General features: G+C 44.4%; 1 protein-coding gene across 1 annotated transcript; it reads right to left on the reverse strand.

The window, feature by feature from the left end:
- Positions 1–9,942: 9,942 nt before the first annotated feature.
- Positions 9,943–22,217, reverse strand: LOC133464674 (C-C chemokine receptor type 6-like). The gene is made up of 2 exons (XM_061746796.1): positions 22,060–22,217; positions 9,943–11,490 (listed from the first exon to the last, which is right to left on the reverse strand). The coding sequence occupies exon 2, from the start codon at positions 11,479–11,481 to the stop codon at positions 10,429–10,431; it is 1,053 nt and encodes a 350-aa protein (XP_061602780.1). The 5' UTR covers positions 11,482–11,490; positions 22,060–22,217; the 3' UTR covers positions 9,943–10,428.
- Positions 22,218–27,273: the final 5,056 nt, after the last annotated feature.

Here is a 27,273-nt window from a genome sequence, read left to right on the forward strand (position 1 = left end):
AAAATAAATCAAAATGTCTCCTACATGAAAAAACAGAAAATGTAAAATGCATGTAGTATCTTTTTACTATGAACTGTTACCGTTTTTTTATATATTATTTTAGCTTAATGAATTTGAACAAAACATAAAATTGTGACACTCAACATACCTGCATCAACAGAAAAAAGGGGTACAGGAGACAGTGCACATTAATACCACTATGTGTGGACCAAAGCACATAATCTGTCTGGGAAAACAACAATAAAACCTGTTAGCTACTTGTACTGGAGACGTTTTTTTACAAGTAATAAACATACACAGAACATATATTTGACTGAACAAAAAAACGTGACAAAGTTGGTCTAATATAGTTAGCTTTCAGACATTTATCCCAGATTAAACTTTGAAGTGCTTTCCAAAACATTTATAACTCATATTTTGTCCACGGACACTTTTGTGCATGTTTGCAGGCTGGAGCCTCGGGAGCTGCATTCTGGCCTGTGTTCCCGGCCCCCCCATCCCCCATCCCCGGTCATCCCGCTGCTGCTTCACCTGCCTACCTGCCTGCACCCCCCCCCCCCCCCCCCCTCTGGTCATCCCGCTGCTGCTTCCACATGACTGTTGTGTGCTGCTGACGCCCCCCCCCCCCACACCTCTGGTCATCCCGCTGCTGCTTCCACCTGCCTGCTGTGTGCTGTCGACGTCCCTGACTCCCCCAGTCTGGCCTTCGGCAGGAGGGTCCCCCTTATGAGCCTGGTCCTGCTCAAGGTTTCTTCCCTCCCTAAAGGGGAGTTTTTCCTTGCCACTGTTTGGCTTAAGGCTTTTCTCCCACTAGGGGAGTTTTTACCTGCCATTGTTTATATAATAATTGCTCGGGGGTTTATGTTTATGTTTATGTTTATGTTTATGTTTATGTTTATGTTTATGTTTATGTTTATGTTTATGTTCATGTTCTGGATCTCTAGAAAGCGTCTAGAGACAACATCTGTTGTATTAGACGCTATATAAATAAAATTGAATTGAATTGAATTGAATTGAATTGAATTGAATTGAATTGACATACAGATGCATTACCTGCCTCATGGAATCCTCCAGCACTGAGGATTTCCCACAATTCCCCGCTATTATGAATGCAGGCATGTACAACAGCAGGGGGCGTAGTTTCCCCATTTAGCGGATTTTAACCACAACGTATTCAACCCTGTTACATATATATATATATATATATATATATATATGTATATACATGGGTTAATTTGTGCCGGATCCTGCCGGAACAAGATCCGGCACCTCTCGATTTTGGCCTCCCTGCGTTCCGGGACTTATTTGGGCAGATCCGGCACCTCTCGTACATATATAAAACAATAATAATATAAAAAAGTTTTTTTTAATGTATAAAAAATAATAATATGCATAAATTCATTTACAGAACAAATCCCAAGCATTTCATGTTGTTTATAAAGATTTAACGTCATTTGAAAGAGTCGGAGATTGTTGATGCAATGAAAAGCTGGGCCAGCAAACCACGCCCCCGACCAAAAAAACTTTGGAAATTTGCTGGATCTGGGGAGCCAGCAGCGAGCAACGCAAACATGTCAAAAAGACAGTTGAATTTACTGTCTTTTTTCAAAAAGAAGGAAGAGTTGCATGATTCTTCAAAACGAATCAGAAAAGCAACAAGCGGCGATGAGGGCAGCTGCAGCACAATCACTGCGGTCACGCCATCTACGCTTCGGAGAGGCGCAGTCGCGCTATCTGCGCTTGGAAATCGATTGCGCGTCTACAGCGCGTTGTACGGTAAAGCGTGTGGACGGCTTCAAAACGGTTATTATTATTATTTTCATGTCTTGAAATAGATACCATATGTCATTCCTTTTTGTAGTTTTACTAAAGTCTAACAAAATGATAAAAAAAAACAAAAAAAAAACAGTCGCCCATTCAGAATCCCCTTCATTTCTATATAGGCAGATTTCAAAAATTTATAAAAAAATCAAATAATAATAGTCAGGCACACTGTAAGATATTCTTGTTCAGCATGTCTTCAAGTACCTCTGACATAATTTTTCAAGTTCTTTTACCGTAGAATTTTCTAATAATTACATGCTAAAATCATACCCAATATACATATAGGCAGATTTCAAAAATTAATAAAAAAATCAAATCAAATTATAGTCAGCACACTGTAAGATATTCTTGTTCAGCATGTCTTCAAGTACCTCTGACATCATTTTCAAGTTCTTTTACCGTAGAATTTTATAATAATTACATGCTAAAATCCTACCCAATACACAGGGAATATAGGCAGATTTCAAAAATTAATAAAAAAATCTAATCAAATTATAGTCAGCACACTGTAAGATATTCCTGTTCAGCATGTCCTCAAGTACCTCTGACATAATTTTCAAGTTCTTTTACCCTAGCATTTTTTGCGGATTGCAATACCAACTGTATGGTGCATACCGCCACCTACTGAACCGGAGTATGTCCTTTATCTTTTTCAAAACATTTGTATCATCTCTCCCCCTAATCCAGATAGCTTCATCATCTGCATATTATAGGACCGATATCACTCTTATCACAATTCTCCAAAATTCTAGAAAAAACTTTTTGTAGCAAGACTTGATAGCTTTATACCCAGGGGGCCAAGCAGAAAAACAGACATGGAGCGTTGTAAAAGGTTTGACACCAGAAATGATATCTAGGACCTTCAAGGATCACAACCTGGGTGGACAACCCGGTCAACTATAGCTGTTGGAAAGCTACAGGGGGCCAAAAACCCTCTTTTTGGGACATTTTCCAGGCGAAATTATGTATCTGCAAATATTTAGGCACTACAATGGCATTAATAGTCATAGAACTATAAAATTTGGCAGAGAGTATGTTGACACATAGGGGAAGACAGGAAAATAATATTCTGGGCCTTGCTGCAACTCTATTTTAAGATATCACTCTCAACATCCCAAAAAAGACAAAAAAAAGTACTGCTCGCCTAACAAATTCTCATGAAAATCAATATTTTTCAGTACTTTATGGAGAATATCTATGCCTACCATGTATATAGAAAACTTCCTTAATTCATAAGCTTTCATTTGAGTCCAAGATGGCCTTTCTATCTCGAAGGCTGCACTAGCTGTGGCCAAATGTCTGCTCTATATCCCAAATCGAGAATTGTACTGAAGCTGAATTTCCAGTCAGTGTTCCACGAGATGAGGTCAAGTGCTATTTCTTCTTCTATCATTTGAATAACATCCTATATTGATACTTAGATATTGATGATAATAAGAAACAAAATTCCTGTCAGCAAAACATTTATTTTCATTTGGATTTTCATAAATTGAATGCAAAATAGACATTTCCGTGGCCAGAACTAGATTGTGATTTTAAAAAAAGAAAAGAAAAAAAAGTAACCTGACATAATACATGTCCAAATTACAGCAGGTATAACAGGTTTTAGTATCAGTGTCTAGTTTTCTGATTCACTGCTGCTGCCACTGAACTCCAATGTGAATGTGTTTAATCTGTTGCATCTGGTTGTCAGTCCCTGGCAACGGCACCCTATGTAGCATGGAACTCCCTTCTTTGCACAGGAACAGTTCTTCTGGCAACCTTTGACACATCCACATGAGATTGTCTTGTTCATTGACACAGGCCAGGCTGGCTTTGTAGAAGAGATGGGAACTGCTTTTCCATTATCCATAGACCAGGGGTCGGCAACCCAAAATGTTGAAAGAGCCGTATTGGACCAAAACACAAAAAACAATTATGTCTGGAGCCGCAAAAAATGAAAAGTCTTGTATAAGCCTTAGAATGAAGGAAAATGGTGAAAGGTGAAATGTCGAGAAAAAAGTCGAAATGTCGAGAAAAAAGTCAAAATTCCGAGAAAAAAGTTGAAATGTGGAGGAAATAGTAAGAATTTCGAGAAAAAAGTCTAAATGTTGAGAAAAAATTCGAAATGTTGAGAAAAAAGTCGAAATGTCGAGAAAAAAGTCAACATTTCGAGAAAAAAGTTGAAATGTCGAGATTAAAAAGGAAAGGAAAAGGGAAGAAAAAAAAGAGAAAAAAAGGAAAAAAGAAAAAGAAAAAAAAAGAAGAAAAAAAAAAGGGTCAAACATTTTTGAAAAAGCTCCAGGAGCCACTAGGGCGACGCTAAAGAGCCGCATGCGGCTCCAGAGCCGTGGGTTGCCGACTCCTGCCATAGACCATCCAAATTCTGTGCACAAGGGAATTTTTGGCTTGGATATGTGTGCACTCTTGTCAATGAGTGTTGCTAGAGCAGCCCTTTTCAGGTGCAGGAGAAATGCTTCTTCTGTTGGGGGTAGTAGCTTTAAGAGTGTTGATCTGTTGTTCAGGAACTTGTATGCTCTCAGTTTGCCCAGATCTGAATCCTCAAAATGATCGGCTATGGCTGTATACACAGCTATGGTGAGGTCCCGTGCCTGATTAAGGACGTCATCTGTTGTGGCATCGGTTGGGTTCTCACCAAATTCTTCCAGTGCCGGTATGTCCAGAATCATGCTTCTCTTAAACCACGCCTTCTTTCCACTGAAATATGGGTAACTAGTTGTATCTCTGCCACTCAGACTGTGGACAAAGGGCATTGCACAACACTGTGAAGGTCCCAGAGGATCATGAAGACCTGCTGGTCCCTCATCCAGAGGATCATGAAGACCTGCTGGTCCCTCATCCAGAGGATCATGAAGACCTGCTGGTCCCTCATCCAGAGGATCACGAAGACCCACTGGTCCCTCATCCAGAGGGATCATGAAGACCTGCTGGTCCCTCATCCAGAGGATCATGAGGACCTGCTGGTCCCTCATCCAGAGGATCATGAGGACCTGCTGGTCCCTCATCCAGAGGGATCATGAAGACCTGCTGGTCCCTCATCCAGAGGATCATGAGGACCTGCTGGTCCCTCATCCAGAGGGATCATGAGGACCTGCTGGTCCCTCATCCAGAGGGATCATGAGGACCTGCTGGTCCCTCATCCAGAGGATCATGAGGACCTGCTGGTCCCTCATCCAGAGGATCATGAGGACCTGCTGGTCCCTCATCCAGAGGATCATGAGGACCTGCTGGTCCCTCATCCAGAGGGATCATGAAGACCTGCTGGTCCCTCATCCAGAGGATCATGAGGACCTGCTGGTCCCTCATCCAGAGGATCACGAAGACCCACTGGTCCCTCATCCAGAGGGATCATGAAGACCTGCTGGTCCCTCATCCAGAGGATCATGAGGACCTGCTGGTCCCTCATCCAGAGGGATCATGAAGACCTGCTGGTCCCTCATCCAGAGGATCATGAGGACCTGCTGGTCCCTCATCCAGGGGATCATGAGGACCTGCTGGTCCCTCATCCAGAGGGATCATGAGGACCTGCTGGTCCCTCATCCAGAGGATCATGAGGACCTGCTGGTCCCTCATCCAGAGGATCATGAGGACCTGCTGGTCCCTCATCCAGAGGGATCATGAAGACCTGCTGGTCCCTCATCCAGAGGATCATGAGGACCTGCTGGTCCCTCATCCAGAGGGATCATGAAGACCTGCTGGTCCCTCATCCAGAGGATCATGAGGACCCGCTGGTCCCTCATCCAGAGGATCATGAGGACCCGCTGGTCCCTCATCCAGAGGATCATGAGGACCCGCTGGTCCCTCATCCACGGAGACTACGTGTCCATCAGGGAGACGGTGCTGCAGCCCGAGCTTGATGCTCAGACCCAGGACTCTGTGGTGAGAGCTGCCGTTGGTGGCGAGTCTGGCCGACTGGAAGGACAGGAAAAGACAAAAGAAACATGATGTTCTGTATATAAATGTATAGTTTTTTTTATAATTTGTATATAATTTGTTTTTATTTTGTATATAAATGTATATATTTGTTCATCGTGTGTGTATTGGTTTTCTTTTTGTATTAATAAATGTGGCTTGTTTCACTTTCAACCTTGAATCTTTGTCTCATTCCTTGTTAAATTATACATACATATACATACAAGATTATCCACTTGAAATGATTGTTAATTACATGACTGGAACAGGTGAGATCCCATTGAAAAAAAAACCTCAGGGAATACCTTTAATTGTTCTTGTTATAAATAACATAAATAACAACAACTGGAGTAAGCAGCCAAAACAGGATCTGGTTTATTTATATATATACACTGTCATTTATTTTTGCAGCTCTACTATCCAGAGAGGACAGATTCTCGGCAGGTATGTCGTCTGGTTGTTCTTTCGTGCCCACGTATCTGAAAGAGAAACACATTTAATATAAACCATGTTATGGTTTTATCCTTATCCTCGGGGCAGGCGGGGCACACTGTCCTGCATGTTTTACTTATTTCCCTTCATCATCACACACCTGATTCTAATTCATGTTCCTAATTAGCCTGGGTTGGGAACCGCTCATCTGTTTTATACATATATATGCATATATACGCAGCCCCCACAGAGAAAATTGGGCAGGGTCCCTGAACAATATATGAGGTCGATCTACTCATCGAAAAACACAAAGGCACATTTTTTGTTTCAATTTGGTTTCAATTTGGTGTTGGAACCTATCTGTATTTGTATTTTGCCTATGATCTTAATCTTCCATTGTATTTCAAGATTTAAATAAATAAAACAAGTGTACTGTAAACTGAATAAATGTACTATAAACATCAGTGGCGGCTGGTGCTAAAAATATTTGGCGGGAACCGCAGCACGACCCACCCAGGCGCCACGCCGGAGGTTCGCCACGGCGGTCCCGGAGGATGCGGTCCAGGAGGATGCGGTCCCGGAGGATGCGGTCCCGGAGGATGCGGTCCCGGAGGATGCGGTCCCGGAGGATGCGGTCCCGGAGGATGCGGTCCCGGAGGATGCGGTCCAGGAGGATGCGGCCGCTGGGGTGGAGGCGTTGGTCGCCGAGGCGTCGGTCGCCAAGGTGGAGGCGTCGGTCCCGGAGATAGAGGCACCAACTTCTGTTCCTGGGGTGGTCCTGGGTGCACCTCGGCCAGCGCCGTGGATTCCGTCTGCCCCGAGGCCACCCACGGCCCAGTCCCGAGAGCGGCCCTCTCGCCGGTCGGCCCGACGCAGAGGGCGACCTCCCGAGCCGACTCAGCGGTTGGCCGAACCTGGAAGGCCCGGGGGCTCGGATGGCGGTCCCTGGCTTCCTCTCCCGCTCCGAGGGGGGAGGGGGAGTTGGCTAGGCCGGATGGTCCACGGCCTGAGTCAGGCGATGGGGGTGTGTGGCAGGGTGAAGGAGCAGCCACTCAGCTGATCGGGCACAGGTGTGCCCAATCAACCTCTCCACCCTGCCTGGCTACATAAAAAGCGGCTGCACACCAGCAATAGGTCTCTGCTGGGAGAAAGCTGCTGAGTCTGGCACGTGTGTCTTGGGTGCAAATAAACGTTTCCTGCACGAAACCCTGTGTCCTCTGTCCTGTCGGGTGACCCCCGTAGCACTAGCCTTGCTACAATTATTTTTAGTCAGCAGTTCTCTGATGAGAGATATCTCAAAATCCAAAATCCATCCTATTACTATCAGCGATCATGCACCAGTTTCTTTTACACTGGTGAAGAAGGGAAGGATACCACCTTTCAGAAATTGGGGGGGGTACTCAGATGGGCGCGGCAGATGGGGGGCTCGTTCTCAGGTTTATATGTTCTCTGTCGTGGGTGTGAATGGAGGACTGTTTGTACCATCTCCTGCTCCCCACTGGGGGCTCTGACGGCGCTGGGGGCTCACTCCTTGGGGTGCGGCGTGGCACTGACCAGGCTTGGTGGACCGGGGCCCCCCTGCCACGGAGTGGTCTGTAGGGAACGTGGGTGCCTACAGTATCTGGGCCAGTACCTCTGGCCCTGCCTCCTGGCTTCGTGCTCTTCTCCTCCTCCCCTACATGATTCATGCACACATTCACTTAGGTCCGAGGGGTTGGGGGGTTGGGAAGTTCGGGCATGGCATACCCCGGGACTGCTTCCTCCACAGTTTTTAATAACATCTAAAGCCTGAATTATGGTTCTGCGTTAAACCTACACCGTAGGGTACGCGGCTACGCGGCAGTCTCTCCGTAGCCTACGCTATAGCCTGACCTGCACCTCCAAAAAAATGTAACTACGCGTGGAGGTGACGCAGACCCAACGCAGACCGAGAGGGCTGTGATTGGTTTGCTTGGTAGCAACGCATTTCCGGTTCCGGTTCATGAAGCAGTCGTGAGCTTTCAGCGTTCTTTTCTTTGTGTGTGTGTGATTTTTTTTTTTTTTTGGGTTGTTTTGGTTTTTTGCACAATAGTTGTCCTTATCTCTTTGATTCACTGTGACCGGAAAAGACGGAAGCTAAACAAAGTATCAACTAGTGCTCTGAGGGGGTACTGCACCACGGCGAAATGGAGTGACAGAGAAGTCCAAAGGGTTCACGACAGCGTCACGGCAACAGCGTAGGCCCTGCGTTGGTTTAACGCAGAACCATCATTCAGGCTTTAGACATCTCTACACTCAACAGATATACACCTGACAAGGACACTTGTACGTAGGGTCTTTGGAGGGGGGGCCACTGTCAAATGTGGTTACTTGCATAGCCACATGGTGCCCTGGCATCCCCCCCCCCCCCCCCCTGTTTTAACCGCATTAGTCACACCCACACACACTCATCATCAGGGGCGGGAGCGAGGCTTACTCCACCCATGTTTCCAGAATTCGGCCTGGGGCGAGGGGACCATGGGAGGGACTGATGGCTGGACCAGGTATGGGCTCGCCGTGCTGGATGGGGGGGGGGGGGTGCTGCTGGGCTGTGATGGGCCTCCAGGGGGAGATGGGGGTGGTGAGAGAATGATTGTCCATGTCTTTGTCAGTGAGTGTATGTTGGTGTCTGTGGGGGTGGGTGTCCTGCGGTGGACCGGTGGACCCCTGCCTCTCACCTGTAATGACCTTGGACAGGCTCCAGCAGACCCCTGTGACCCTGCAAAGGATAAGGCGGGTCTAGAAAATGGATAAATGAGTGTCTGTTTTCTAACCTGGTATCCTGGTTTTCTAACCTGGGGCTCTTTGCTGTAGAGCCTATCCGGGTGGCTCCTTGTTGGGGGGTTCTCGCACTCCGTGCCCATCTCCGCTTCCCCTCGCTGCTGTTGCAGCTGGGCCTTTGGCTGTGGGGTTCCCTCTTTCATTGGGGCGGGTGCCGGTCTGCCGGCGTTGGCGGTCAGGGTGGCCCCGTCTCTCCGGGCAGGCTGGCCTCTCGCCGGGTGGGGGTTGTGGGCCTGGAGGGTGTGGACCTCCTGGTCACGTGATCGGCCCATGCTGGGTGGCTGGTGCTCGGCTGGGTCCTGGTCCATCACCGGGGCTTCCTTCTGTTGCCTGCTGGGAGGGGGTGGGGCTTGTTGGCGGGGGGTTTACTCCTGCCTTCTTCTGGCCCTCCTTGTGGCTGCTGGTGGCCTGGGTTCGGGTTTCTTCCTTGTTGGCTTCTGGTCTCTCGGGTGGCGGGTTGTGCCCTCTCTCCTCCACTACAATTGCAGTTCAGGTAAAGCATTGTTTTCACTTTACACACACACATCTACACAGACATACACACCTGCTCACTCATCTACATACTCACCCCACAGTTTTGGGGGACAGTTAAATGCAGTAGCCTAGTCTTGATTCAGTCTCAGGGACCTGGAATGGTTACTGTTTTAGACTCTGCCTGTTCCCGTTTGTTTGTTTTCTCTCTTGCAGATTCCAAAAGCTTGTGTGCCCATTGTGTGTTTTCCTGTGTTTCTCTTATTTCAGACTAGCAGCGGATGCAACCCCCCCAATCCCCCTCATATATATGTTAAAAAAAAAAGATAAAAAAGTTTATTTTAATCATCAGTCTGTCAGAGGTCCGAAGAGGTAAATGTGTCACTCCTATACTTTTGCTCCTAAAACTTTACTAAATATTCAAAATGTATTTTCATATACGGTAAGTATACTTCTTTTATACTTTAAACGTTTCAGGACAAGATGATGTACTTCTGCCAAGATATTTGTATTTTTCCTCAAAAATCGACCAGGAACTCTGCAGAGATGACGAAAACAGCCGGTCCACAGGGACGGCCAATGAAACCTGGACCACTCAGACCTGGCCCGGTGAGACCCAAACCAGTGACACCCGGTCACATTATGGTCATGTTATTTTTATTATGTTTGACAAAACAGGATTGTTAAGTTGCTGTCAGCTCTTACATGACGCAATCGTAAAAAGATGGAAGACTAAATGACTAAATGATCAAAACAAAATGTAAAAATACAATCACTTCTGAGGTCTCATTCCGTCTCTTCTGGCACTCTTGAGGTTGGTCATGTGTGGTTTCAGAAGCTCTCAAACATGAAGTGATTCATGGACCCGAGTCCAGTCTCCAGAGTCCTTCAGGCCTGAAGCTCTGCTCTTCTGCAGGTCCTCATGTGGTGAATGAAGAGCCGGTGTCATTGGATCCGTCCACTCAGCGGCGCACTAAGGAAACATACATCTCAGAGGTGACTCTGGAGTGACTCTGGGCAGCACAGGTCCTGGAAGATCCTCCTGAAGTGGTTCCTGAACCTGACCCCCACAAAGGCGTACACCACCGGGTTGAGGCAGCACTGCAGGTACGCGATGGACTGCATGACGGTCAGCGCCGTCTGCAGTATGTCCACGTCGCCGCAGTCTATGGTTTGGAACATGCTGGCGGTGTCGTAGAGCAGCGCCACGTTGTAGGGCAGGTGGCACAGCACAAACACCACCACTACTGCCATCACCACCCGCACCGCCTTGTGTCGCTGGAAGTTCTTGGCCTTCATCAGCGTGACGATGACGGCAGTGTAGCAGAAGACCATGATGAGCAGCGGCAGGAAGAAGCCTACCACCAGTTGGATGCTGGGGATGGCCACCATGGCCACCATGGCGACCTCTCTGGTCGCAGCCTTGAAACCACAGACGGCCCACTGAACCGTCAGGTTTTGAGCCGTGAGATTTGAGCCGTCGAGCATCATGACGTTGACAGTGTGCCCCGGCGTGTACTTCTGGTAGAAATAGAAGGTGGGCACGGACACCAGCAAAGCGAAAGCCCAGACGGCAACACAGATGATGCGGCCGTAGGACAGCGAGCGCAGCCGGAAGCTGCGGTGGGCCTGCACTATGGCAATGTAGCGGTCGGTGCTGATGCAGGCCAGCAGCAGCATGCCACTGTACAGATTCACACTGTAGGAGCCATGCAGCAGCTTGCACGCCACTGACCCCATGGGCCACGACGACATCTCATTGTAGACGAGCAGTGGCAGGGACAGCACGAACAGCAGGTCAGCGATGGCCATGTTGAGCAGGTAGATGTCTGTCAAGGACTTGGTCCTCTTGTAGAACATGTAAGTGATGATGACCAGGCTATTCCCAACAAAACCTAGGATGAAGATGATGGAGTGAACATACAGGCCGACTACACGGCTCACGTCGTTGTTGATGTTGAAGGAACATGGGGGATTAAAACTGAAATTGTCGTAGTCGTAGTCGTAGTTCGAAAGGTTGTACATCTCTTCTGTAACGTCCATCTTGTCTCACTAGAAAAACAACAAAAGACAACGTCAGTTTGACTTCTCGTGGACTCAAAGTTTTAGGCTGCATGAAATTACTAACGCAACTTCTCAAAGTGACACTAAAGAAACCTCTTTAAGCTCAATGTCAGAAACGGTTTTGAAGACGGACGCTAACTGACGGTATCCTGCCTTACTTGCATCTTTCTTTGTACATGTCATGGGAGGGGAGCAGTACTGGGTTGTTGGGCCACCGTCCTAGGTGGTTATGAAATTATGAACTTATGTGATTATGTGAAATTCGACTTTAAAGCCGCAGTCTGAGACCAGCTTCGAGTTCCATCCACTGGCCGCTTGGTTCGGGGAATAAAGGAAAAAGACTACAAAGCCCAGCGGGTTTGTAGTCCAGGAGGTGTGAAGAGAAGGCGTGCCTTCTGGCGCATGTTACAGTAAGGACAGTGGACTGTCCGCGGGCGCTGATGACGTCAGCGCGTCCCCAGTGGATAAAAGACAGTGGCTCACGGAAATCGCTCTCTTTCCTTCCAGCTCTGTTTTTGCTTCAGGTCTCTTCCATTTGCTCCAGAACTGGGGGGAAAGGGCCGCTCCTGACCAGGATTACCTGTGGAGCGTTACCACGGAGCGCTGCGCGCGCTCTCGTTTTCTCCCTTTCTAACTCCCTCTCCTCGCTCTGAGTTTCTCTTTGCACCAGGAACTGTTGTGTTTTTGCAAGGACGACCTAATTCTCCGGTCAGCGTGCCCAGTTCAGCCCGAGGAGCACCCCGCCACCTGGGTCCGTGATGCCCACGCACTCATCGGCGATAAGATGGGAGGCCCGCACGTTCCGACAAAAGTGAACTGGGACCCGCACGCACCGAGACGACATGACCGGCTCCGCGACCAGGGGGGGCGCCCGGCTGCTGCACGCTGCACCACTATCCTTTTTGTTTCAGAGTCAGGAAGGAGAGGGGGAACCGGGAGGCCACTCAACCTGATCTCACAAAAATCCGTGAAATGCCCACGACCTCTTACCACTATTTTCCGTGGTACTAACACGGAAAGTGGTATAATTCCGTGTGTGCACCACAGATATTGTACCATGCAAAGTCAATGGGATCCGTGGTCGTGATATATACATCGAATTATGACATTATTATTATTGATATATTATTCTTTGTTATAGTGGCTAAATTATGCGTTTTTGTCGCGCAAGGTACTGTTTGTTACCGTCAGTTTGTAAAAACAAGTTTTTAACGCTGTTTAGCAGTGTTTTATTGAGGTTTTAATGGGAACACCACGTATATAGTACTATGCAAATTCAATGGGATCCCTGGTCGTGATATATACACGGATTATGACATTATTATTATTTATATATTATTCTTTGTTATAGTGGCTAAATTATGCGTTTTTGTCGTGCAAGGTACTTTTTGTTACTGTCAGTTTGTAAAAACACGTTTTTAACGCTGTTTTAGCAGTGTTTTATTGAGGTTTTAATGGGAGCACCACGGATATAGTACTATGCAAATTCAATGGGTTCCGTGGTCGTGATATATACATGGATTATGACATTATTATTATTTATATATTATTCTTTGTTATAGTGGCTGGATTATGCGTTTTTGTCGCGCAAGGTACTGTTTGTTAATGTCAGTTTGTAAAAGCACGTTTTTAACGCTGTTTTAGCAGTTTTATATTGAGGTTTTAATGGGAGCACCACGGATATAGTACTATGAAGTCTGAAAGATCTGTTTTGAAACGTTGCTTAATACGTTACGCCACTGAACGCAACTCTTTCTGTCGGCGAAATAGAGCAGCAGGACAAAACGTCAATACTGCGGGTATACTGAACTAAATGCTCTTGTTTGGAAGTCACGCCATATTAAAACAAATTATAAACCACATTAACACTTCATAGAAACAAAATAGATCGAGGAATGAGGTATGAACGATCTGTTTTGAAACGTTGCTTAATACCTACGACATTGAACACAACCCTTCCTGTCGGCGAGATAGGCAGCAGGACAAAACGTTAAAATAGCCCTAATAAATGCATATATTGATCTTTTCCATCACATACATCTACTCACAATATAAATATACATTTTATGGTCACACTTTGTCTGTTGAAAAATGAGCGGATATATGATTTCTGAACCCTAATGTCAACATCTTAACCCAAAACTGGAAGGAGGTTACCAGAACTACAATTTGTGCCAAGTTACAATACACAGCATTGTGCTACGTCATAGCTTTTGTAGTTCCAATGAATTAGCGCTTATAAAACTGTGTTCACGAACTTTGCAAGCTTATTATATGTTTTTAAGGGTGGGAAGCACGCCTGTCTGGTCTGATTTGGACTTTTGTATCGGTAAGAGGGTGAAATCATTTTTTCATAGGTTTTGACCCTATTCAGTGGTCTACTGTCGGGCATGATAGTAGAGGTGCAGAGCTTTCCAAAACTGTTGACCCCATGTCTCTAGCATATTTTTTTGTTGAACTACAGGCCTTCAAAAGTGTCACAGGTACAAGGTTCAAAGGGCCCACCTGGGGAGCAGGAATTTCCCACAAATCTCATATTGACATAAAATTGTATCTGCTTTCCAATGCTCTGGATGTATGTAAATGGAGAATGCCACTTCTCAAGCCCCTGGAGGGTTTTTAGGCTTTCTCCTTCACATTTCTTTCTACTTTTATATTGTGTTACAAATGTTTTTTATATGTGAAAACAAATAAACTAAACTAAACTAAGACATATGTTGCTCCTGACGTCAAGACCTTTCCAACGATGTCTTCACTGTTGTCCTACGACAAAGTTTGATTTTCTTGTTGGTACATATCATAGATGTTTGACTTGTATATTCAGAGACCTCTTTAAGGGCCAAGCTGGAAACAATCAGTCAAAATCTTTTAGCGAGTATTTTGTGGCCAGATTCCTTTAAGATATTGATGATAGTATTATACACAGTCATACTATTCAATTTGGACCAGTTCTGAGTTTATTTTCCCCTTTAAATACTGATTGTTTCACCTTTTGAAATTTTCCCATTAACTTAACATGGCTATTTATAGACCCTTTAACCGCTTCCCCAGTCTGACAGGATGATCCTGGATGATCAAATTTATAATATATCATAGTGCTAATACATTTCTGTGTGTTTAAGTTATGCAAACATATCTTAAAAAATTAAAAAAAAAAATTATTATTATTATTATTAAAACATGCTTTTACAAACTGACAGTAAAAAACAATACCTTGCGCGACAAAAATGCATAATCTAGCCACTATAACAAAGAATAATATATAAATAATAATAATGTCATAATCCGTGTATATATCACGACCACGGAACCCATTGAATTTGCATAGTACTATATCTGTGGTGCTCCCATTAAAACCTCAATAAAAGACTGCTAAAACTGCGTTAAAAACATGTTTTTACAAACTGACAGTAACAAACAGTACCTTGTGCGACAAAAACGCATAATTTAGCCACTATAACAAAGAATAATATATAAATAATAATAATGTCATAATCCGTGTATATATCACGACCACGGATCCCATTGACTTTGCATGGTACAATATCCGTGGTGCACACACGGAATTATACCACTTTCCGTGTTGGTACCACGGAAAATAGTGGTAAGAGGTCGTGGGCATTTCATGGATTTTTGTGAGATCGGGTTGAGGCCACTCTAATTGGACCACTAGCAGGAGCGTTAATCAGCACCCGGTGGAGAAGAAAACCACACTTCAGGATCACAAACGGCTTTGTTTGTTTGTGCACGGACTTGACACACTATATTCATCAACACTTCTATAGATTTAAGACGTTAATATTATTATTCCCTTTATTATCATGTGTGCACACATGCATATTTATATTCCGATCCGACTATAGTCTTAGAATCATTTAAGAAGACTTTACTACTATTTGACTATGTTTTTTAAGAGGGGAGCCTCTCACTTGAAACTTAAGGAATGTGAGATGCCCCGTTTTCCAGGCAGGTTCTTGCTCCGCCCCTAAACTATTCAACACAGATTCACTGAGGGGAGATCTCCAGTAGAAACTCCAAGCTCAGAATCTCATTCTTAACACTGAGTCTTAAAGGCGAGTTATACTTGCAGTTGGTGCCTGCATTCGTGTCCGTTAACGTCCGTTTGCGTACACCAACAACGGCAACGTTGCTTGCGTAGTACGCGAGGAGAACGCGTCATACCGGCGGTGACCAATAGGGGGCAGTAAGCAGAGCAACAGTTGGAAAAGTGATATATATTTAGTAGCAGAGGTAGTAGCAGCGGTAGTAGCAGTAGCAGATTAGAACAACGAACAAGTTTACATGACAATATTGGATGATGTAGGAGATTATAACATCGTGTGAATGTGTTTGAATGTGTATGAATATTTGGTGGTGGTCGGAGGGGCTGTTTGGCGCAATATGGCAGCCACGCTTCCGTCAGTCTGCAGGGCAGCTGTGGCTACAAACGTAGCTACCACCATCAGAGAGAATGTGTATGAATGAATAATGGTGTCTGTAAAGCGCTCTGGGTGCCTTGAAGGGTGCTATATAAAACCAATCCATTATTATTATTATTATTGTTATTTCTTTTTATTACTTATTTATTATTACTTACTTTTTACTTTTTTACCCCCTTCCCTGGATGTGTGAATCTGCTGCTGCTTGCTTGCTGATTGGGTAATGTATTGCGTCAAGCATCGTGTCACTTCCTGGTGTTGCGGTCTGTTGCCGTTGCACAGCGTTTGCAGGCTCTGATCTCTCCCGACTTTTTTGTCTAAACTTAGATTGTTTTCTGGTAAAATAGTACTATATCTGGTAAATTTCTGTCTTTATTTCAACACTTGCACATTTTTCTCTTCCGCAACTTTCATTGTCACCAATCACCAATACATTTTCTGTCTGTTAGCCTCTTAGGAGGACGGTCAGAGGGGACAATACCTTCTCTACTGCTGCTCCTGCACCAAGGTCTAGGAGGAAGCTCAGGGGGGACAGGACCTTCTGTAATGTTGTTCCTGCAGGTACCGAGGTCTAGGAGGAAGCTCAGAGGGGACAGTTTTAGTTTAAGACACTTTGTTTGATTGGGTAACGTATTGCGTCAAGCATCACGTCACTTCCTCGTGTTGCGGTCTGTTGCTGTCGCACGGCGTTTGCATGCTCTGATCTCTCCCGACTTTTTTGTCCAAACATAGATTGTTTTATGGTAAAATAATACTATATTAAATAAATAAATAATACATTTCTTTTTTAAAGATTTTTTTGGGCTCTAGTGGCCCTTTATTGAGATGCAGACTGGAAAGGGGTAGAGAGAGAACGGGGAAGACACGCAGCAAAGGTGCGCGGGCTGGATTCGAACCTGCGACCGCTGCAGGAGGAGGACTGTAGTATATGAGCCGCCGCTTAACCCACTGCGCCACCGAGCGGCCCATAAATAATACATTTCTGTCTTTATTTCAACACTCGCACATTTTTCTCTTCCGTAACTTTCATTGTCACCAATCCCTGATACATTTTCTGTCTGTTAGCGTCTTTTAGCCTCTTAGCATGGCCTCCCCTTCTCCCACCGTTTCACCTCTTTGCTGCTCAGTGTGTGAAATGTTTAGCTATTCCTCTGCCTCCTTTAGCGAAGACGGTAAGTGCTTGAATTGTAGTTTATTTGCAGGCTTGGAGGCGAGGCTCAGTCAGTTAGAGGTCCGGTTCCGCCAACTAGACCATAGTCCGGTAGACTTGTTAGCTAGCCAGGCTAAGTTAGCGGCAGACCGGCCTGTAGCAGCAGCTGCTAGCCGCTCCCCTGCAGCCGGCCAGGCAGGGAGGCTGGGTGACGGTTCGGAAGAAGCGTAGTCCCAAAGGGCACATGGAACACCACCACCCACTTCATGTGTCTCAGCGATTTTCCCCACTCAGCGACACACCCGTTGAGAAGCCGACCCTGGTGATTGGCGACTCCATAGTCAGGCATGTGAGGCCGACTTCAGCGACCATAGTTAGGTGCATCCCGGGGGCCAGAGCGGGCGACATTGAAGCAAATTTGAAGCTGCTGGCAAAGAGTAATCGTAAATTTGGTAAAGTTATCATAAATGTCAGAGCTAATGACTCCCGTCTTCGCCAGTCGGAAGTCACTAAAATTAATATTGTCTCGGTGTGTAACTACGCCAAAACCCTGTCGGACTCCGTAGGTTTCTCTGGTCCCCTCCCCAATCTGACCAGCGATGACATGTTTAGCCGCATGCTCTTGCTCCGTCACTGGCTGTCGCAGTGGTGTTCAGAAAACGATGTGGCCTTTATTGACAATTGGGAGACGTGCAGCTCTTGTCTCTAGTAAGGCCAGTTTTATTAGACACTCCCCCTGACAATGCAGGGTCCAGGCCAGGATGCAGAGCTGCAGTCTTAAGCTTGAGTTATGATTCTGCGTCAAAACGACGCCGTCCCTACGGCGTGTGGTTTGCGTCGACGTTGACCACACGCCGTCACTGAAGCCGTCACTGACGTGCACCTCCGGAAAACTGTAACTACGCATCAAGACGACGCAGACCACACGCTGACCGAGAGGGCTGTGATTGGTTCGCTTGGAAGCAACGCATTTCCGGTTTCCAGTTTGAAGCAGTCGTGAACTTTCAGCGCTCTTTTCTTCGTGTATGTGTGATTTTTTTTGTTTTGTTTTTTTGCACAATAGTTGTCCTTATCTCTTTGATTTACTGTGATGGGAAAAAGTCGGATAAACCATTCAGGAAAAGATCGCGGGGGGGTACTGCAACGCGAGGAAATGGAGTGGCGGAGAAGTCCGAAGGGTTTCACGATGGCGTCACGGCGACGGCGTGTGCTCTGCGTTGGTTTGACGCAGAACCATAATTCAGGCTTCACACACTTCTCTGCTGCTTCTCGTGGACCAACGCCTGCCAATAAAACTGTAGGATTGCATTATGTAATTTGCGACTCTAAAACTGTAGGATTACATGATGTAATTGGCGACTCTAACCAGGTGCCTAGCAAAATAGAAGTGGTTGCAGTTCCCCGCCCTCCAAAAGTTCACCAGGTGCGGCGTTATAGAGGCGTTAACCAAAATAACCTTGTAAAAATTAAAACCAATGCACATTTGGTACCATAAGAGACCGAAAAATTAGATGCGGACTACTAAATATACGATCGTTAAGCTCCAAGTCTCTGTTAGTAAATGATATAATTACAGAGAGCAGGAGTAATATTGTCGATGTTGAAGTGCAAAATAGGAGGTATTATTTTAGCAGATGTTTGTCCGATGAAGCTATTGCTAAATTTAGGGAGGCCATTGCTCATCTTACGACAGTGGGAAATAGTGATGTAGTCGAGGCCAGTGACCTGGGTTCTACCTCTGATGTGTATTTCCTTGCTAGTAACATTGCTGATTTGTTGCACTCAGCTTTTGATGAAGTTGCTCCTTTGAAAAGGAGGGTTTCTAAACACAGGAGCTTAACTCCCTGGTATAATTCAAATATCCGCATGTTGAAACAAAACGGGCGTAAAATGGAAAGGAAGTGGTACTCTTGTAAGTCTGTAGACTCCTATCGTGAATGTAAAGATATTCTAATAGTATATAAAAAAGCCATTCACAAAGCCAGAACAGCTTATTATTCAACGTTGATAGAGGATAACAAAAGTAACCCACGTTTTCTGTTCAGCACTGTAGCCAGGCTGACAAAGAGTCACAACTCTGTTGAGCCGTGCATTCCTGCAGCTCTCAGTAGTAAAGACTTTATGATCTTCTTTAACAGTAAAATCACGAGAATTAGAGAAGAAATCAACCAGCCGGCTGTGGGCGTTTCTTCAGCTTTAGCGACTTCCCTAGGCTCTGACTTGACTCTAGACTGTTTTGATCCTATAGACCTCCCTGAGCTGACTTCACTCGTCAATAGAGCTAAGTCAACCACATGTATGTTAGACCCCATCCCGACTCGACTACTCAAAAATGTTCTTTCTCTTATTGGTACGACAATACTGGACCAAATCAACCTATCCCTAAACTTACGATATGTACCACAGGTTTTCAAAGTTGCAGTAATTAAACCTTTACTTAAAAAACCTTTTCTTGACCCAGACACCTTAGCTAATTATAGGCCAATTTCCAACCTTCCATTTGTATCTAAAATTCTGGAAAAGGCAGTTTCAAGCCAGTTATGTGACTATTTGTATAGAAATGATCTGTTTGAAGTTTTTCAGTCAGGGTTGAGAATGCATCATAGCACAGAGACAGCACTGGTTCGAGTTACGAATGACCTCCTTATGGCCTCAGATAAGGGATTAGTGTCCATACTGGTTCTACTGGACCTTAGATAAGGGATTAGTGTCCATACTGGTTCTACTGGACCTCAGATAAGGGACTAGTGTCCATACTGGTTCTACTGGACCTCAGATAAGGGATTAGTGTCCATACTGGTTCTACTGGACCTCAGATAAGGGATTAGTGTCCATACTGGTTCTACTGGACCTCAGATAAGGGGTTAGTGTCCATACTGGTTCTACTGGACCTCAGATAAGGGATTAGTGTCCATACTGGTTCTACTGGACCTCAGATAAGGGATTAGTGTCCATACTGGTTCTACTGGACCTCAGTGCTGCTTTTGACACTGTTGATCAGCATTTTACTGCACAGGTTAGAGCATGTTGTTGGAATTAAAGGGACAGCTCTACGTTGGTTTAAATCATATCTATCTGACAGGTTCCAGTTTGTTAATGTACATGAGGTTTATTCAGAACAGTCAAGGGTCTGTTATGGTGTTCCGCAGGGTTCAGTGCTAGGGCCAATCTTGTTCAATTTATACATGCAGTCATTGGGAAGTATAATCCAGAATCACGGCATACACTTTCATTGTTATGCTGATGATACGCAGCTCTATTTGTCTATGAAGCCGGATGAAACAGAACCGTTAGTTAAACTTCAGGCATGTCTTAGGGACATCAAGGACTGGATGTCCAGAAATTTCTTGCTTCTATATTCAGATAAAACAGAGGTTATCATTCTTGGTCCAGAGCATTTTAGGAAGGGATTAGATGGTGTTGCGATGGCTTCCAGTGCAACTGTGAGAAACCTTGGTGTTGTTTTTGATCAGGATTTGTCATTTAAACCATATGTTAATCAGGTTTGTTAAATAGCATTTTTCCATCTCCGTAATATTGCAAAGATTAGGAAAATCCTCTCGCAGAGTGATGCAGAAAAACTAGTTCATGCGTTTGTATCTTCTAGACTAGATCACTGTAATGTGTTATTAGCAGGATGTCCAAGTAATTTGCTGAATAGGCTCCAGCTGATCCAAAATGCAGCAGCACGAGGGCTGACAGGAATCAGCAGGAGAGACCACGTCTCTCCAGTGTTAGCGTCGCTCCATTGGCTACCTGTAAAATTCAGAATCCAACTTAAAATTTTATTACTTGCATATAAAGCCCAAAACGGCTTAGCTCTGCAGTATTTACAAGACCTGATAGTGCCTTATGTTCCTGGCAGAGCTTTCCGTTCTCGGAGTGCAGGTTTACTCGTAGTTCCTAGGGTATCCAAATGTAGGTTTGGAGGGCGGGCGTTCTGCTATCAGGCACCGTTACTATGGAACCAACTTCCAATCTGGGTTAAGGAGGCTGACACCACCTCCACCTTTAAAACTAAACTTAAAACCTTTCTGTTTAGTAAAGCTTATAGTTAGTGTTTAGTAAACCTCTAGTTAGTGTAAACTCTAGTGTGTCATCAGTCATAGCTGCAGCTATGATTACCAAAACCTAAAAAAGGAAATAGATTAACAAAATAAAATCCTGCTCAAAAGTGTCAAAGGCTTTATAATGTAGATCATTATAATCTATCATATCCAATATTACATGGTCCGTTGTCTGTGCAGCACATGCTGCATTGTATGAGAGAGGGCTGCAAGCGACGAAGAGAAATACGGCTGAAAAGAGAAGAAAATATCTTGCTTTTGCGGTGGGCAGTGACATTTTTCTGTCAGCCAATCAACAGATTGTATCACGCGGTTTGATTAATTTGTATGGGACCCATTTACAATGGAAACACACGAAAATAGCAAAGCCAACCGAACCTGCCCGGACCAAACCAGCCAGTGGAAACCAGGTTTTAGATTTCCACTGAGCTAAACGCTCACATTTCCCAAAAATGGAGCGTTACGGGAGAAGTTTCCCCGAAATGAAGCGTTACAGGAGAAGTTTCCCAAAAAATGAAGCATTATGGTAGAAGTTTCCCAGAAATTAAGCGTTACGGGAGAAGTTTTCCAAAGATTACCGGTAAGTGCTGCTCTTTCAAAACATATTTATTGCTAAATCAGTGATGCAGCTTTTAAAATAGCATCTTCACGACCTAAGAAAATGGCCGTGGAGATGCAACACTTTCAGCCAAACCTGAAGGTTTAAAAATTAGGGAACATGGAACAAAGAACCATGATATTTTGACAAAATCTACAGGTTAAACTAAACGTAAAAACAGTAGAAAAACTTGTGCAACTTCATTAAATGTTAAAACCTAGCAAGGGATCAGCAGCTGCAGAGCTCCAACCAGAAGAACAAAATAAAGTACAGGAGAAACGAAAGAAAAACAGCTCCACACACCTGCAGGACAGGTGCGCTGCTCGAGGTCCAGGTCTATATAGCAGAGATCCTCAGAAGACGCACCAGAAACCAGAAGGACGTTTCAAAAGTCTCAGACTTTCGGGACCTCCTAAAAGAGAGAACTCTGTCAGGTGTTATGTACCGAACAGGCGAGTCTGACGTCTCCTGACAAGGGATGATGTTTACCGGAGTCACTACTCAGAAACACCCACACCAACCGGCAGATCTGAATCTGGAAAAACCGGACCATCTTCCAGATAAAATATAAGATCTGCAGCTCAGATTTCGAGAAATCTCACATCATGTTCTAAACTTAGAAAAACATGTTCCAACATGATGGGTAGTCGGGGTAGCGGCCTCCAACACCAGATGAAGGAAGCTGCTTCAGCCTGCTCCAACCCAGAACCTTCCAGAGCAAGACGTGGGTCTGTACCAGACAATAAATATGTATATTTCTTTTTTTGTGTGGCACTAGTGGCCTTTATTGAGAAAGTAGGTAGACAGGAAAGTGAAAGGGGGGGAGACTGTGCAGTACAGAGCGACAGGACGGAATCAAACCTGCGCTGCCCGCACGAGGACTATAGCCTCTACAAATGGCGCCTGCTCAACCCACTGAGCTATCCAGGGCCCAAATATGTTTATTTCTTAGAAGGAACGCAGATCCGGGTCTGGACCCTAATGGGCGGTACAGGAACCGCAGGTCTGGATCGTATCATGTCGCAACTTAAAGAAAAGTCTCTTGGCCCCATGGCCGAAACCGAACAGGAAGTCGGCCATTTTGAACTTTTTTATTTAATCGTGTCATTTTGGCGCAATTTATGCTATTCCTTTGGCAGTTAATACGGCCCGAACCGTAACGTGTATTATACATCAAAATGTGCGTCTCCATCCTGGTTTGGTATGGAATTGTTTGATATAAATACTCGTGGGTAGTGTCATCGGACTCGGTATTGAGTACTTGACTTTCATTGGCATGAATTAGCCCCTTCTGATTGGTCGATATATGATAGTTCCTATTTTCTGCCATAACTTTTGAATGGTTTGACATAAATAGTCGTGGGTGGTGTCATCGGACTCGGTTTTGAGTCCTTGAACATAATTGGTGCAAATTAGCCCCGCCCCTTCTTCTGATTGGTCAATATTACATAGTCCCTATTCTCTGCTATAACCCTTGAATGGTTTGACATAGAGACTCGTGGGTGGTGTCATCGGACTCGGTTTTGAGTACTTGACCTTCATTGGTATGAATTAGCCCCGCCCATTTTTCTGATTGATCGATATTTGATAGATCCTATTTTCTGCATTAACTTTTGAATGGTATGACATAAAGCGTTGTGGGTGGTGTCATCAGACTCGGTTTTTTACTCCTTCACCTTAATTGGTGCAAAGTAGCCCCGCCACTTCTTCTGATTGGTCGATATCTGATAGTTCCTACTTTCTGCCATAACTTTTGAATGGTTTGATATAGAGAGTCGTGGCTGGTGTCATCCGCTAAATGTCCAGGGGCCTCATTTATAAAGCTTGCTTGCGCACAAAACAGGGCTTGAAAGATGCGCAAGCCACCTTCTACGCAAAGGTTGGGATATAAAAAGAAAAAACTTACTAACTGGCCTGAAGAATCTACATGCAAGTCATACAAGCGGTTCCACTGCAGCCTGAACGTGCACAAGGGTGCGAGGGCCCGTTCATCGCTGCTTGCAGCTTTAATTATTATTATTATTAAAGTCAGGGTATGCAAAGGAGCAACACACGAGAGCATCCTGCAAAGAGACGAGCTTCCGTTGGTTTCTCTCATTTATTTACTCTGGTGTTATTTCCACAGCTGTACTCGATAAAAGCTTAACTGAGCCATTTACATTTCAATGAGGAGTTACTTACTGACAACACTGACAAGACTTGGATTGAAAACTAAATCGGGCTGAGAGATGATACCTTGTTGGTCTTCAGCGGGGACTGATATGCCGTCCTCTCTGATACAGGATCTGGTGTGAGGAAACCAGACTGACTGCAGAGCCCACGTTGTTCTCCAGCAGCCAGTGGAAGGTCTTGGTACCAGCCAAACTTGGGCTTGGATCAGCTCAGTACCAAGCTTTTAGTGGGGCCAGATGCTTGAGCCTCATTTGAGGCTTTGAGGATGAGGGTCCCATTAGGGGCCCTCCTGAATACCGGGTGTTCAGTCTGAACAAGGAAAGCAGAGTTCGTTGGACAACTGCAGAACTTTAAATAACAAAAGAATGAAATAGAGAGAGAATGATGACTGTAATAAAACACTTGCAAGCATTTCTGCTGCCATTATACAGTTTAGTCTGGAAATGAGAAGACAACAGTGATGTCAAAGGATGAGTGTGAGGGACCAAGCCGGTTAAGCACAAGGACACAAAGATTTTAAAGAAAAAGAGGGTTTCATTACCAAAATAACAAGATGGGCCTTTAAAATAGGTAAAAAAATAAAGCAACTAAACAGTAACAGCCACCAAACAAAACCAAACTGACCTCACCTGAACAAACTCACACAAGGAACTAAAGGAACTAACAAGGAACAAGGAACTAAATACTGGCTGATCAATGACACACACAGGGAAAAAAACACTAAACATTGTAAACAAATAACCTACAAAAATAATCTAAACAAACAGTGAAGATGTCAGTTGCTCTAATTTCATTCCTAAATACAAAATTAAACTAATAAACTTAAATTATAGTGGATATTTACGCAAACAACCCATGATTTCCCCCCATGATGTAGCTGCCCTTGGTACAGTCCCAATTCCCTTAATTTCTGGTAACTGCATTCTGGAGTCTCCAACATCCCCTCAGCCATGACGCCATCTATAGGTGTGGGGCTGCAGATGCAGCCATCACAATGAGCGTGTTACAATCATGTGATTACAGTGAAATTAAACAAATCTCACATCACATACAGTCGTCAAAAATGAACATGGTGGAAACGTTAATATAATACTAATCTATGATAATAAACTAATGCAAATATTATATTTACAATATTTACCATGACCACAGCGTTATGAAAGCGGCTGTTTTAAAAACTAAAAACACTGATATGACAGTACGACCTAGAAATTTTAAATACACAACTTTTCTCTGTAGGTTGTAAAACAGTATACTGTTCACATCGCGTTAAAGACCCCCCCCAAAAAAATAAATCAGACAAACAAACAAAAAGAAAAGCAAAAACTACAGTGTGTAGGAATAATAAATCGTAGTGGGAGTATTATGCATGTTCTTTTTTCAATAAATTGAAAGAATGATTATTGTTGCACGCACCCACTGTGTGCTCACTGGCACCCCCTGCACAACCCACCAGGCGAGCTGCATCAGGACAATCAGCATCTCTGAAGCAAACAAAGCAGCGGATCAATCACTCAGCTGGTGGACAGAATGCTGAATAGAAGGCAACTACACAAAGGCTCTGACACACAGTGAGGAAAACAGGACTTAAATATTTAAATATTTTTTAAATTTTTAAATATTTAAATATAACCTTTATCTACATATATTTACCTTTTTTTAACTGTACTTAATACATTATTTTGTTAAAATACTTACCTTTTTTGTTGCAATTCACTTAAGTAACTTACCTGAGGTTTTTCTTTGAAGGTTTTTCACCTGTGACAACTGGTCAAATAAATGAACTGAGTAAAATCTGAAGTTTGGTCCTGTTCCTTCAAGTGTGGACACCCTACAGCAACTACAACACTTGACAATTATAATGATAGTGGTTCACACGCCGTCACGCTCACTGACGCCGTCACTGACGCCGTCACTGACGCCGTCACTGACGCCGTCACTGACGCCGTCACTGACGTGCACCTCCCTGTGATTGGTTCGCTTGGTAGCAACGCATTTCCGGTTTCCGGTTTGAAGCAGTCGTGAACTTTCAGCGCTCTTTTCTTCGTGTATGTGTGATTTCTTTTGTTTTGTTTTTTTGCACACTAGTTGTCCTTATCTCTTTGATTCACTGTGACCGGAAAAAGTCGGATAAACCATTCAGGAAAAGATCGCGAATTAGCGGTCGCGGGGGGTACTGCACCGTGGCGAAATGGAGTGACGGAGAAGTCCGAAGGGTTCACGACGGCGTCACGGTGACGGCATAGGCACGGCGTCGTTTTGACGCAGAACCATAACTCAGCCTTAACGTGGAACCATAAATCAGCCTAAAGCCGGCGGCGACGGTCTGCGCTTTGCACCCTCTCCAAGGGGCTTGTTGTTTTTCCCGGGATACGGAAGAGGAAACTCCTTCTGCGTTAATTTCTGACCAATCAGAGAGCAGCTGGTTCGCGCATGGCATTTGTTATCAGCTTTGAACCGCTACAGACGGTTGCCTTGTGAACACAAACCCCACAAACGAGAAACGAAACAACCGTATCGATTTAGCCCCTGAATCGGAACAAAACAAACGGGCCACAGGTGTGAAAGCACCTAAATGTAGATTTCAGCAACATCATGCTGATATGTTTAATCATTAAAAACCTAAAACGTTCCAACATTAATATTCAAATAGACGTAGATGTTCTGTTTACACTGGATGAGGCAAAGTTATGGATAAGCCCTGAATGCAGGCATTGTGACGTAGAATTGTCAAATTGGTTTAATTCACCGTACGAATTGTTAGAGATTACTTTTGTAATACTGTATTTGACCCGGTCTTTGTACGTTTTGACTGTATAGAAACATAATTCTCGTCAGTTGTGTGAAATAAGACCTGGAAAGAGGCATTGTGGCATAGAAATGTCAAATTGGTTTAATTCAACGTACGAATCGGCACCATTACTTTCTAATACTGTATTTGACCCGGTCTTTGTACGTTTTAACTGTATAGAAACGTAATTCTTGCCATTGTAAGAATTAGATGTACCTGCTGTACTCTACTGCCCTCACTTTTTAACAACTTGTGCTTTTTATTATTTTACCTCTTTTCTTATCATTTTATTTCATTTTATTTGTTATTTACTGTTTAATTGTGTCTTGCTGCTTTTAATGTTGATGTAAAACACTTTAAATTACCTTGTGTTGAATTGTGCTATTACAAATAAACTTGCCTTGCCTATGTTTGTATGCATAGTAGTAGTAGCGGTAGTAGTAGTAGTAGTAGTAGTAGTAGTAGTAGTAGTAGTAGTAGTAGTAGTAGTAGTAGCAGTAGTAGTAGCAGTAGTAGTAGCAGTAGTAGTAGCAGTAGCAGTAGCAGTAGTGGTA

The sequence above is a fragment of the Cololabis saira genome, chromosome 18 (assembly GCF_033807715.1).
Source record: "Cololabis saira isolate AMF1-May2022 chromosome 18, fColSai1.1, whole genome shotgun sequence".
Taxonomy (NCBI): Eukaryota; Metazoa; Chordata; class Actinopteri; order Beloniformes; family Belonidae; genus Cololabis; species Cololabis saira.

Bases quoted from the DNA above. Each gene is read 5' to 3' on its own strand.
- LOC133464674 (XM_061746796.1), bottom strand. From the start codon at position 11,481: ATGGACGTTACAGAAGAGATGTACAACCTTTCGAACTACGACTACGAC.